Source organism: Pecten maximus, chromosome 16 (assembly GCF_902652985.1).
Source record: "Pecten maximus chromosome 16, xPecMax1.1, whole genome shotgun sequence".
Taxonomy (NCBI): domain Eukaryota; kingdom Metazoa; phylum Mollusca; class Bivalvia; order Pectinida; family Pectinidae; genus Pecten; species Pecten maximus.
In genome coordinates, this window is record NC_047030.1 from 19,901,390 (window position 1) to 19,915,027 (window position 13,638).

A 13,638-nucleotide genomic window follows, 5' to 3' on the forward strand; every position below is an offset into this window, starting at 1 on the left:
TTCATTGAATTCTTTAATATCATGTCCACTGACTTTGGGACTTTTAAGTGACAAATGGCACCAGTCAAATAAACAGAGACTTAAAATGGGAAACATAACTATCCTATTTGGGAGAACAACAGACCTTTGACAGGGTAGATTCTACCTGGCTCAACCATGAAAGGAAGACAAAACTTAACAGGATGACAACATATGTTTGGCAGGGTAGATTCTATCTGGCTCTTTATCAAAAGAAGGAAAAATTTAACAAGAAGACGACAACATACATTGTTTAAAGGTAGTTGCATGGTCTTGGATTTAAAAAACAAGATTTATTTGTGTCAGTATTTATATCAACATCCAGTATGTGTACAAGCCACAGAGAATGACAACATAGCAGTGGCATGTTACTATCCAGGAAAATCAATATTATATATATCTATTTCAGCTCAATACTTTCATATATATGTTGTTTTGAGATAAATATTGCCCCATATTATACTGACACAAGACATGACTAAGTCATTGGGTAGCTATAGATACTTGATTGAGAAAGCTGGAAGGTTAGGAATCCATACTAAGTCCATGTAAGGAGTACACTTCTATCCTTATGATTTCTGTTCAGAATTTACTCGATGATGATAATTATTTGTATTTCACAACAAATACTTCTTCTATGTGTAATACACATGCAGGTGTATCAGAGATGGAAATTGGCGGATGGGCAAAGGACTGCAACTTAGATTTGGTTGTTGTCAATATTTGATTATGAAGAAGTTTTTCAAAAGAATAAAAATGTTCAATATCTCTAATATTCACTATACCCTATCTCTATATATCACAACAGCTGTATACCCTATCTTATTTAACAATATTGTAGTCTAAGAGTACTCAGTTATAGTTTATCAATGCTTAATTTAAATTACCATATTAAACCAAATATGCAAACTGTATGTTTAATAAAACCATGTGCATAGAAAAGTTTCCATTTGAAAACATTTTAATTGACATATTTATCTTTATGTAGCAAAAACAATCCAGTCTTTGGTTAAAAGATTGAAGATTATAATAACTGAACAGTGGGGTAGAACCTTTTTTATGTTTGAATTAGTACAACTATCCACCCATCCTGGAAAAAGGTGGGGGTGCACTTATAGGGGCAGGTGAGCTTAATAGGTCGAATATGGTTATTGTAAAACACATACGTTATAAAGTAATATTGAACATATGTCCAATTTGTATAGCACCTACATATCTATTACTTATACACGAATATACTTGGTGTAGCTGTTTTCTAGACAATATAAGATCTTTTAGCAGCAAATGTATACAACCACTGAGATTGGAAGACATTATAGAGGATATTAAAACAAAAAGCAAACAAAAAATCAGATTAAAAACAAAAAGTAAAGCATGTAATATCTTTAAATATTGGAGTCGGATAAGGCTTAACTACACCAATATTCTAAAATATTGGGAAAACATTAATATATTTTTGCATTTTCTTCAGGGTTTTGACTTGTCTGGCATCTAAATGCAGCACTCATCATACAGTTATGAAAAATGGGGCATTGGTAGAAATTGAAAACTCTGTGGTTCCCTTCATCAAACAATATATGAACACAATACAATATTGATATTTCACCTATTTTCTCACTGAATATTAAAGATTTTACTGGGTTACATGTTCAAATAAAAAGCAAAAACACGTTTTGATTATAAGATCACTTAAAACATTAAAACCTAAAACCTTCATTTTGGTCAAAAGAACAAATTCTTTTGTTTACACAACATTGAAAGTAAACATAAAACTGCTGACAGCTTATCAGGATGATTCTGAACGCATGTGTTAGATCTCTATTTTCTATGTATCCTGAAACCGATATTACATGGGTTTGTTCCATTTCTTATCCTACTAACATTTAACCAAAGTTACACATTTCAAATTCTTTTTTTCAATAATACCTCTAATAAAATATTTACATGCATGACTAATCATTTCTTAACAATATTATCACCAATATAACTATTACAATATATATCCATTGATGGTAATAACTATTATAAGCACTAATGAAAATGTTGTGCATTTTGTACGTTTGAAAAATAAAACTCTTGTTCAAAACATTGAAAATTGTCTCCGGACAATAGTTGAAGGGAGATAACTCTGATAATATTATCAGTAACAACATCATTGTTAAAACTTCACTAAAAACTGCAGTATTTTACAGAGAAATCAGTGTACTTAGATAAACAGCCTATATTATTTCCTATGAATGCCATTAAAAAATGTTCAACCATTATCATATAATAGTATGGTTTTGACAGAATGTGTGCAGTTATTTCCAGTCAATCTCATCATGCGAAAAAAGTGTACCACCAATATGACAGACTATGACAGACTCTGTTGTATATATGTGCGAAATGGTATTTAGCAGTTCATTTTCCTCATCCTTATTAGACGTGGATTGATCCCCAGCTTAATTGATCGCATGGCCATGGCTCTGTTGAAGTGCCGTTGTGTTTTCACCTCGCTGCTGTCCTCAAAGTTGGCTTCTATAGATGTGATAACTCCAAAAATTACTCCTAGTACCAGAAACAAGATGATAAATAGTGTGTACTGTGTGACAGAAGGGTTAGGTGCCCCATCCATCTCCCGCAGGTGGGCCTCTGCTGGCTGGTAACCAGGATTCAAATCTAGTGCATGTCTAAAATGGAGGGTAGCCTCCTGATAATGTCCGTAGGCTTTGAGTATCTCCCCTAGTGTGTAGTGTTGGAGCCATGAGTTCTCACTGTTCGGCTGCTGCATCACTAACGAGCGCCGCGTTAAGAATATAGCATCGTCCAAATACTGTAGGTTAAACAGTACCCGAGCGAGATACAATAAAACCTCTGGGTTATTAGGTGATATAGACAGTGCCTTCCGGAAACACTCTATCGCAAACAGACTGTTGCCTTTTATTCTCCAAAAATTTCCTATTTGGCTGTGAGTCTGTACTGATTTAGGTTTCTGGAAATACACACAAAAATAAATAAATTAGACATCATATCACATGATCCTCTGGAAATCAATGGACTTTTTCTGTCTCTTATTCAATAACAATAAGAGCTATAATGGAGCTTTGTGAATGGCAAAATGGAATAACGTATACATGTATTTCAGCTGCTCTGACTGCTCATACTATTATATAAGTCAGGAGATCAGTGATATTGTTACTAAATAAAAACATATAAGACACCATGGTATTGACCGTACATTTCGTACCCTTCTGGCAATGATCACGAAGAACACGCTTTCGTCTCGGAGTTTCCATCTCGACAGACGAAGCCAAATAATTGTCACATATATAAACATCGATACATATATCTACCTGACCGATAGAAACTCATTCAAGCGTATAACTAAGTTACCTGTGAAAAAGGAAATACCCTGATTCTATAAATATGCGGTATGCGAGGGTGGCGAACTTAACGTGGGAATTATATAGAAGGGAAATCCGTTCTAGGGGTATAGTGGGTGGTATGCGAGGGTGGCGGTAGATTCAGGTGGCGATAGGTCGAGGGTACACTGTACTTCACTGATCATGAATGACATATGTTTGGATAAAATAACTTATTCAAGGCATTTCAATTAAAACTGATTTCACATATAAAAACACACAACAGCAGGTCACTGAAATGAATACTTAAGTACTCGAGCTTTGAAGAAGTTTCATTCCAAATCCGGAAATCAGATATATATGGAAATCAACGCGGAGAATTTAATTTGGTAAAGAAAATTTCAATATTTTTCATGTAAGATTATTGTAGCAAAACACTTTCAGAGGATGATGAATGAAATCAATCATTTCAGGGGTATAGGGAACAATCCAAATTGTTGTCATAACAGGAAAGAATCCTGGAACTGCTTCCCCAGGCCACAAAACTGTAGCTGACTCATGATTTACATTTAAAATTGAAGAGTATCATATATTGGTGACACCTTTCTATTTCAGGCTAGCGACTATTTTTTCTCTAGGTTTAGTGGTAGGATGAACACTGAGCGAGGGGTTGCTAGTTCGAGTCCCCCAAAAGGAAGAATATTTTTCATTAATTTACTCCTTCCTTCAGGACATGAACAGGTAAGCTGACTATCAACTGTCTGTTCTGTTGGACCAAGAACTGTCTACTAGTATTATCTTATCAATGTTAGATGATGGTAAAATTATTACCTCTTTCTTTGATTTCTTTAGTCTTTCCTCCAGTTCAGTCATATCTATTTCTGACGTTTTACTACCCTTCCTCCGAAACATCATAGCAACCTCTGGTTCTGGGATGTGGCTATGTTCATTCCTGTTAGCAATTCCTCGTAAATGATCATATTGAGTATAATTTACTGGTTTACCACAAGTCAGCTTTTTCTTTTCAGGAGGAGGTTTATTTTCTATGGGACTTGAAACAGTCCTGCAAATAAGAAAAAAATCATAAATTAGTCACAAAATTAATTAACATTGACATTTATTTCACTTTGTGAAAATGACATTATGTACATATACATTATACATGTACTTGTAAAAGATAATGGATGAAACCTTGCAATGTCTTTGGCATAATAATCCCATGCTCAGAACCAAGTCAAGGAAGCATGCATTACTCCTGTATCATAATTAAAATAGGCCACTAGTTGGCCTTTTAAGTTCCCCACCAGAAACTGGAGGGGGGCTATAGTTTTGCATTATGTCTGATGACACTGACAGTCCTTCCGCACATTATCTTATCTCTTGTCCTACACTATTCCATATACCTGGTATTGGCATTTCATACTTGGGGCATGGGTTCACCTAAAGGAGGCTATGTGCCACATACAAAAAGTAGGTCAGTCTTGACATACATTGTGACCTTTTACCTACATCAAAGAAAAAATGTTGTCCAGGCTATATCGTCTACACTTCTTATTACTGGCACTTCATATTTGTGGGAAGGGTTCAAGGAAATGAGGCTATGGGTCACATACCAAAAGTAGGTCACTCTTGACCTACATTGTGACATTTGGCCTACATCAAAGAAACATGTCTGGGCTCTATCTACACTTCCTAACATTGGCACTTCATACTTGGGGCATTGGTTCACCTATAAGCTAATAAAGGAGGTAGTGTGTCACATATGCCAAAAGTAGGTCACTCTGACCTAGTTGTGACCTTTGACGTACATCAAAGAAAAATGACTGACTTCAGAACTAATGTGATGGACCAGATTCTTTCTTCCAGGTACGTTGTAATACTTTAGATATTCACTGTTGCCATACAGTATATAATCCTGATACATTTGTGTGTTATCATGTTAGTCAACTACAGAGAGTCAGACCATGCATAGAATGACATCACACACAACAAAAATTAACCCAGATAGATTATTATTGGTATGCCTTATTCTTATGAATTCATTGCATTTCTTTTTTTCTCTAAATCACATTGAATAATGCCCCCCCCCCCCCCCCCCCCCCTGCATATTAGTGATCTATCTATGTGAAGACTGATAACAGCTGCTAAGACAAAGTATCTATAAAGATTTGATTAGTGTAACGATTCACAGATGCATCAATGTATTGGATCGCAGAGTGGTGCATCAATGCATCGTCTGTCCTTGATTTGTATCGTGATACTTGAACATTTGTAGTTATCTCCCTTGATCAACGTTAGCTTACATTTTGTAGTAAACAACATGGCTGACAAGGCCGTTCCAGCGGCTTTTATGAAAAAGCTGCCTGTTGGAGTTCTTTCAAATCCAAATTATCTAAATTCATGAACGTTTTGCGGGAAACAGACAAAAAGTATGTTTTTTGTAACAAATGTAGACAAAGACTCAAATATTCCAGAAATACCACAAAAACAAACATGTCTACTGTACGTTGGAATACCAGATATCTGATCCTTCATCATTTTCTCATATATATATATATTGCGATACATATTGATAGGGCCAAGCAAAAAAATATTCCTGTTTCCGGTAACCCGACCGACCCTATGAAAACACTGTCGACTCGTGTTTTTTTTTTATAAGCTTGGGGAAAAAAACTAAAAAAAATCCCGGATTATTTGCACTAAATCTGGGTTTTATATAGGGTTTCCGACTTCCCGTCTATTTTTTTTACAAATTCAATTTTATTTCGGAATGCCTCTTATTTGTACCATCCGCTAAGCTATTACTGTCCGGAATATCACGGGATTTTTCCACTTTGATAAAAACAACAACAATGGTGGCGACTCTCATATCATGTTTGCCGCACATTTTAGCACTTAAGTTTGCCAAATGTTCGCACATGAGCCAGAAGAACATGATGACAGCTATCCCATCATCAACTCAAATGCAGTGTATATATGATGAGCACCACAAAGAACAATTTAAAGGCTTCCAAGTTAAAATCGAGGCTCAATTGGACTTGTTCCCATCCTCAGAATCGTTTGAGGTCGATGGGTCAATGACTGTGGGCGATGTTCAAACTCTTGGTGTAAAATGTCTTCACTGTAGCTGTGAAGGTTCTGTTGAGAGAAATGTCATTTTAACAGCTGTTAATGAAGCAACTACATCGGCGGTTAATGCATTTGAGCTGTTAATGGAAGGGTATAAAGACCTGTCAATGATCGATGGTCATCTATCAAATGAAATAAAATCATTAATAATATATAAATATACAATTTCAATGTTCTCACATGAAAATGGATGATTGTTGAAACATTGTACTATTGAAAGAGCTCTTGACACAAAAACATGGACTTTAACATTGGGTACTTTGTAATAGTAAACACAGGAGGCCGGTTTCAAACTCCCGGATTTATCGAGGGAGATCTCTCACTCCAGATTAATTTATAATACTTAAAACATTTTGTTACAGTGGGGCAAAAATCAATGCTTAAGACCAGTTACATAATGACTTGCTGGATTACTTTGTCAAAAAGGACCTGGACTTTCCTCGACTGGAAGCCAATGACTATTTGAAATTATTAAAAAAAAAAACACCTGAAGTTAAAAAAAGTGTTATGTTAATACTTTAGCAATTGCCATATGACATATTTTCAAATGTACAATAGTCAATATAAGATATTGGTTAGATATTGGTCGATAAATGTGGTTTCAAAAAAAAAAACCTGCCTACCTACCCTTCTTTTTTCAAGGGCGTTACCAGAAACACATATATTATTTTATTTGGCCTTAGTGACCACGAATCGTATCGCTACCCACCTTGCGATACACAGCGCTTATAAAGATCTATGCCCATTATTTATTAAAGGTTCATTAATTATTTCATACAAACATGGATTTACATTACACAATGCCGGTATATATTGTTATTGTAATCTATATCACCGGTACCTCAATAGGCACATTCTCCATTTACAATATTGATCACTCTAAACCACTGAGTAATAATTGTGTATACTATTATAGCTATCACACATTAGTATGGATGATATGCAGATGATTATGCATGATATTGTTTCTGGCGAATAGTGGAATACCAATACTGTATAAAATTGCACAAATTGTTGTTATTTGGTCTGTATGTAAGGATGTGTAAGACTGGTGTCAGGGCCAGAGGAAACTTGGGCTACACAAACAGTTGCAGAAAGCATTTGGCACATTCTACAGAAAAGCATTTGACACTTGACTGTCAAGATAGAAAATGTGACGATTGCTACAACACTGTCAGCAGTAGCTTTATCAGACATCAACATATATATATATGTAAAAAAAAAACTACATTGGTAACGGTTCATTCGTTGCAACATGTGAACTCAGATGCGATGTCGATGACTTTGGAACCATCTAAAATATGTGTACCCCTTCACTTCACCAAAATGGTCAGCTGTTTTATTCTGGGAAGAAAATAATACACAAATATTGTAATGCAATGCATGTGATGCACGTATACATGTGGTTTCAATATAAACAGATGAAATCGAAACCAGTCACTGATGGTCATATGATAATCACCACACATTATATTGTATACCTGTCTGTTATTCTGTCACATGGTATTTGTTTTTGTTCGTCTTCCACTCTCCATTCACCATTTTCAGTTACTTTACGTGTAAGTATTGTCATCAACCCATCCTCTAAAAATCCGTCGTTTTCCGATTCCTCGGCTTGGACTACTTTGCCCTCGTCTGCATTGAGCCTCCAATGATTAGCACCTGTTGAGCTCCGAGAGTTACTGCTGACGATGTGCATGGACACAATATACAGTGCCATGTAGGACACACTCGGTAAGTCGTAAGTCATGCTCCGATATCACAATGTTGACATCGGTGACAGTTCTCCAATACATATGGCGGATGCTGGCAACGACACCTTCAGGCGATCACCCAAGAACGATAATCCAATTTTTGGCGCCAGTACTCAACTTTTCGTGTTAATACATGCATCTGTGTTGGTATTACTATAAAGTATCCAATGAAATAAAAATTATATATCTGAAGTAACCATGCTACCCATGAAATGAACAAAATACTGCAGGTGTCTGGAACTAGATTGTATTATGACAATAATAACGTATAGCCCAATTGTTATAGTATATATATAGGTCTCTTGAGTATACATAGACAACTTCGAGGAAATACATCGGATCAATACCATGCTCCTATCGTATTTCATTTATTCATTTTAATAATACATCTTTTCTTTTATATCCGTGACACATATTTTAATTGTATTATTTTTAAATGACCTGTTAATTAACACTATTTTAATTAGTTGCACGCGCGCGCGTACGGTCTCTTTTCAATTACTTTGCTCAAAGACGCACAACAGTAATTACTAAGTATCGCAAGATTGACAATATATACTAATAATTTTGATAATTTTCTACACTTTTCGGATAAGATAGATATTTAAATACCCACAATAATAAATTCAACAAACTGCACTAATATATTGTTTAATGCTATGGATTTATGTTGGTGGTAGCTTGGTTGTACACAAATTATTGTAAAATATAACGATCATATTTAATATGTCTCTTATGAGAGTCGATCCCCATCCGTGTGCGGCGCATTCGAGTAAAATAACAAAGATATTAGCGCCACTCGTGAAAGATATATATTTGGTATTACTGAAGACACTGTTAGATATCCTCTATATATTTATTGTACATTAATCTATTGCACGTAAATAATCAAATATGAGCGACACAAAAATTGTATCGAACACGTATTTCAAGACAACGTTAAAAAAGGTATCCAGAGTACGTTTGAAATCTGATACACGTGGTTACTGATGGTTTGGTATACCAGAGACATATATACAATGTATGTCTCTGGGTATACTCGCTAAGAATGTCTAGGTACAATGTTTTCGGACTGACGATTGATATGATGTTATCATCTTCTAACTTAAAGAATATTCGCCTCTTTTGCATTTCCTGTCTACCTGTCTGAACACAGTCTCAACACTTCGCCTACATGTACGTGTATAGTTTCGTAGAAAATGACGAGGGGTTCCGACTGGTCCCAGCAGTGTCCATCGTCTGTCCGTCGCCAAAGTTTCCTTTAAAAATTCTTCTGCATTACTAAAAATCAGTGTCTTCATGATTAGCCTGAAGCGGATGTGTATAAAAAAAGATAAAATCATACCCAAAAGTTCTGTTGTACAGATATACGGCCAGTAACGACCTAGGACTAGTGCAGCAGGCATGCGCCAATTATATTAATTGCAATGACTTTTGAATTTTAAATTAATAAAAAAAAAACGAATCCCAATGTCACGGCATGGGGCCAGTAGCAAGCTTGAGATAAAGGATCTCAAAATCCAAAATGAAACATCTTCACACACTTTTAAGGGCACATGCACATGCAATTACACGTGTCAAGATCGTTTTCTCAATAATCTGGAGATTTGATACTTGACTAACAGAATTTCAAGATACAGTGCGACCAAATATATGACCTTGGTACACTTTCAAGTCATCAGGCCGAATATTTTAACATCTCGAACTTCTTTTGCACAACCAAGTCATGATCGAAAATAAGATTAGTCAGTATGGTATACAGGGTGGTGTACATATTATCTGGAAAGCTGTAAATAACTAAAAAAAACAACAACGATTGAAAATTGTAGTTGCAAACTTTCGAAAACGTTCGTTTTTAATGGCCGACCTAAATCTTACTGGGATAAAAGGATATTTAGATTTGGAACACATAGAGAACAAATACCAATAGCTAAGAATGGCATCTTCCCATATTTGTGAATTGCACGCGCCTACTTAGAAGTTGATTATAGTAGCGATTGGACGATACAGGCCCATTAGATTGTGACCTAGACTGGTCTCCCGTCTCTAGAATATCAAAATTATCAATAAAATTAAACTCTATGATTTTGGTTTCTAGGATTGGTCTGTTAGGGGCTAGTGGCCAGTCCACTTGTGACAAAACCTTGTTTCAATTGTCAACTAATCAAATGGAGCACCATACCAATCCAAATGTAAGAGCCGTTTAGAGTTTGAAGGTCTCGAGTTCGAAGGTCTCGAGTTTGAAGGTCTCAAGTTCGAAGGTCTCGAGTTCGAAGGTCTCGAGTTCGAATCTCATTTATATGAGCTTCAAAGCTGATTTCATTCACGCCTTCATACAAAGGTGTGACAGATATAAACTGTAGCTCGTAGATTATCCATACGTCATGTTTTGTTCAGGAGTGAATGCAGATTTTAATTGCTCAATGACGTTTGTTTGGATCGAAGCCCGCAACACGGGGGATGTTGAAGTTTACTTAGCCACAGTACTATCGGTCCGTATTGACGTATCTGTTTACTTTAAATTAATGCTTTTGTAGGACGTCACATTGGTACGGCATTTATTACTAGCCTTACGAGGTGTTATTTTTTGTTGAATAGAAAGAGGAAAGTTTATATATACATTTTTCGGAATGTTGACCCCGTAGCATTTCTGCCATTAAATGTCTGGTTTGGAGGCCACTATAAGAAATGACAGCCACGGTTACAATTGAGACACAATTAACACTACATGTAATATATATATATGTTCAATTTTCATAAACTATAGCGAAAAAAAAACCATCTATACGTATATACATGTAGGAGTGTACGCTTGACGGCGTCCATTGACTGCCTATCCTTGCCTTTTACTGGTATCAGTGTTAGGTATTAGACCCAGACAATGAGATCTGTCAACAGCCCAGGGTTTACATCTGGGGTTTTCAGTCTGACAAGCTTAATACTGGGAACATACACGGAGTCATCCAAGCATGGTTTAGCAGGATTGTAATATTCCAACATAACTGGAAGATTAAGTTGATCAGATCCTCCATTGTAAACATCGCGATATGAGATTTGGACATAGGTTATGAATGGGTAGTCGAGTTATGAATGTCCCAATGATGGGGCGATAGTTTGGTGGTGACAGCTTATCTCTGGGTATAACGGGGAGGCACCCGTTATATGTATAAATATACTACATGTACGTATTCACACGCAGATCCTGCCGAATGGAGAACTTACCTACCGTATCGTTACTATGGCTAGCCGTATTGTGACACTGGACAATAACTGGACAATGACTACCTACAAACATATTGGACCTAAGAGAAAAGACAGAGATGCGACTAAGATCGGCTGTAATCTCTGTGTGCAACACTGATTAATGTACACACGATATTGCCAATGCTTTGTCGTGCAAGTGGACTGGTTTTGTCAATAATTGTGATGAATTAAAGGGTATAGAATATCACTCTACCATAGAGCCAAAGTATAGATCGGTGGACTATAGCTAATTTGTCGTAAGTGATATTTAAACAATTCGAGGTCTTTGAGAACAGTTCGACGTGAGGAGAGCACTTATTTTTGTAGATTAATGATCGTGGTTTGATTTGTACTGTGTAAACACTCGGTTACTGAACAAGGTACACAGTGTGTATCCGACAACAGAACTACCATCCAATGGTAGCACTCAGCACCATGCAGGACCGGGGTTCACCGTTGTCGATCGCTAGTAGGATCTCCTTCGCTCCTGGAACCAACTTTGATGGTAAGCTGCGGTATAACTCAGCAGCTCCGTCTACGTACACACTGAAACCAGTGAAAGAGAAAGACCTGCCTGTAGTCACAAAGTTTTCGGCGCCTGCTGCTACAAGTCCGTCAATGCATTTCGTTACGACTAACACACTGGACTATAGGGATCCGACTGTTTATATAAGACAATCTAGAAATCCTGTGCCAAAATGGTTCTTTCGAAGCAAATCAGATTTGCTGGTGGATGACCGAGAGATAGAGGAACTTCTAAGACACGGCCCCTCTGTTGGTCGTTCTCACGGGCGTCGACACTCTGATATCGTGAACGACGCTACACGCACTGACCATTTGGCACATGACGCGATGTGGTCCAGGCAAAACTCGGCAAGACCGTACAAAGCTCTTCCAATCGTGCCGGGACACCGGATTCAGGTCCATTCCATCGACGATGATCCTGGCTATTTGTCGGACGCTAAATACAAACCACTGGTCGGCCATACAAATGATCGCGTCATCAGAAACGCCACTATCATACCGAAAACCAAACCGCTCAAGGCCGCCATGCGAGTACAGGATGGACAACCGGGAAGACAGGGCAAGCCAAACTACAGGACTGTCCGCTTTACAGAGTCTGTCAATGTGGTACCCAAAGGAGCACCAATGTATCTGGACAGGGGATCCATACTCCGGCCCCACGAGCACAGAATGACAGCGGACGAAAGTTACCGGATGCAGCGCAAAGCTCTTCAACGCGCAGGAACGGAAGTAATGGACTCGAAATTGAATACATTTCAACCACGACAAATTCGTGGACAGAGAGAAACGTCTTCTTTAGATTCTATGTCTAGACTGATGGAACGGACGTACGAAAAACAGGCGCTGACGAAAGAGCTTTTAAAGAAAGGGACGTAGTCTTTGTGGTGTTAATAGAGACCTAGTATATGTGGTGTTAATAGGATCGATGTAATATAATGTGGCGTTGATAATTTTGTGCCGAATTTCTTTTGCTGTGATAATTTTTGTACCGTTTGTGTTCATGGAGAGTTTCTGAACGGCCAACATTTGATCTATTACAGCCTCCCTTTGGTTGTACCTCTATTCAAGTATGTGGTTGTAAGCTAGTTAATACAAAGAGAATAAAATCAAGGAATTCTTACCTAATAACAACTTTAATGCGTGGAATAATCATTTTGTGAATTATGTATGACAATCAGTCTTCAGTAAAGATGGAATTAACTATGTTCGGAATATCCTTTCTTTCCAACAAGTTGGAGACGTGTGTGTAATACCAGTGTACTTACATGGATACAATGGATTTTGTACTACCGAACAATAGCGATCACCATGAAATGTGCCGACTATACACCTGTGGTTTATATAGGTTCTGTGAGGTAATTCTCAGTTGTGGACTCTTACTGTGTACTGTTTAATTTATGTGATTAATCTGTCATTCAGTAAAAAAAAAATCCATTTCATGTACATGTATTTTGTGTAATTTAATACTCATATAAATGACTTGTGTAAATAAGAATGACGGGACGTCTATATTTCTAAATTTGACATCACAATAGGGAAAACATTCTTTTTTTTTTATTCTGAAATGTCCTCGATTAAATGCTCTACAGATTTCCGCAATCGACAGTTAAAGTTTACACACTCGTGCA

At 36.9% G+C, this 13,638-nt stretch overlaps 1 protein-coding gene across 1 annotated transcript; it reads right to left on the bottom strand.

Annotated features, from left to right (window-relative positions):
* LOC117345235 lies at positions 1-8,305 on the bottom strand. The gene is made up of 3 exons (XM_033908261.1): positions 7,970-8,305; positions 4,191-4,422; positions 1-2,989 (listed from the first exon to the last, which is right to left on the bottom strand). The coding sequence occupies exons 1-3, from the start codon at positions 8,236-8,238 to the stop codon at positions 2,411-2,413; spliced, it is 1,080 nt and encodes a 359-aa protein (XP_033764152.1). The 5' UTR covers positions 8,239-8,305; the 3' UTR covers positions 1-2,410.
* Between the last annotated feature and the right edge of the window lie 5,333 nt (positions 8,306-13,638).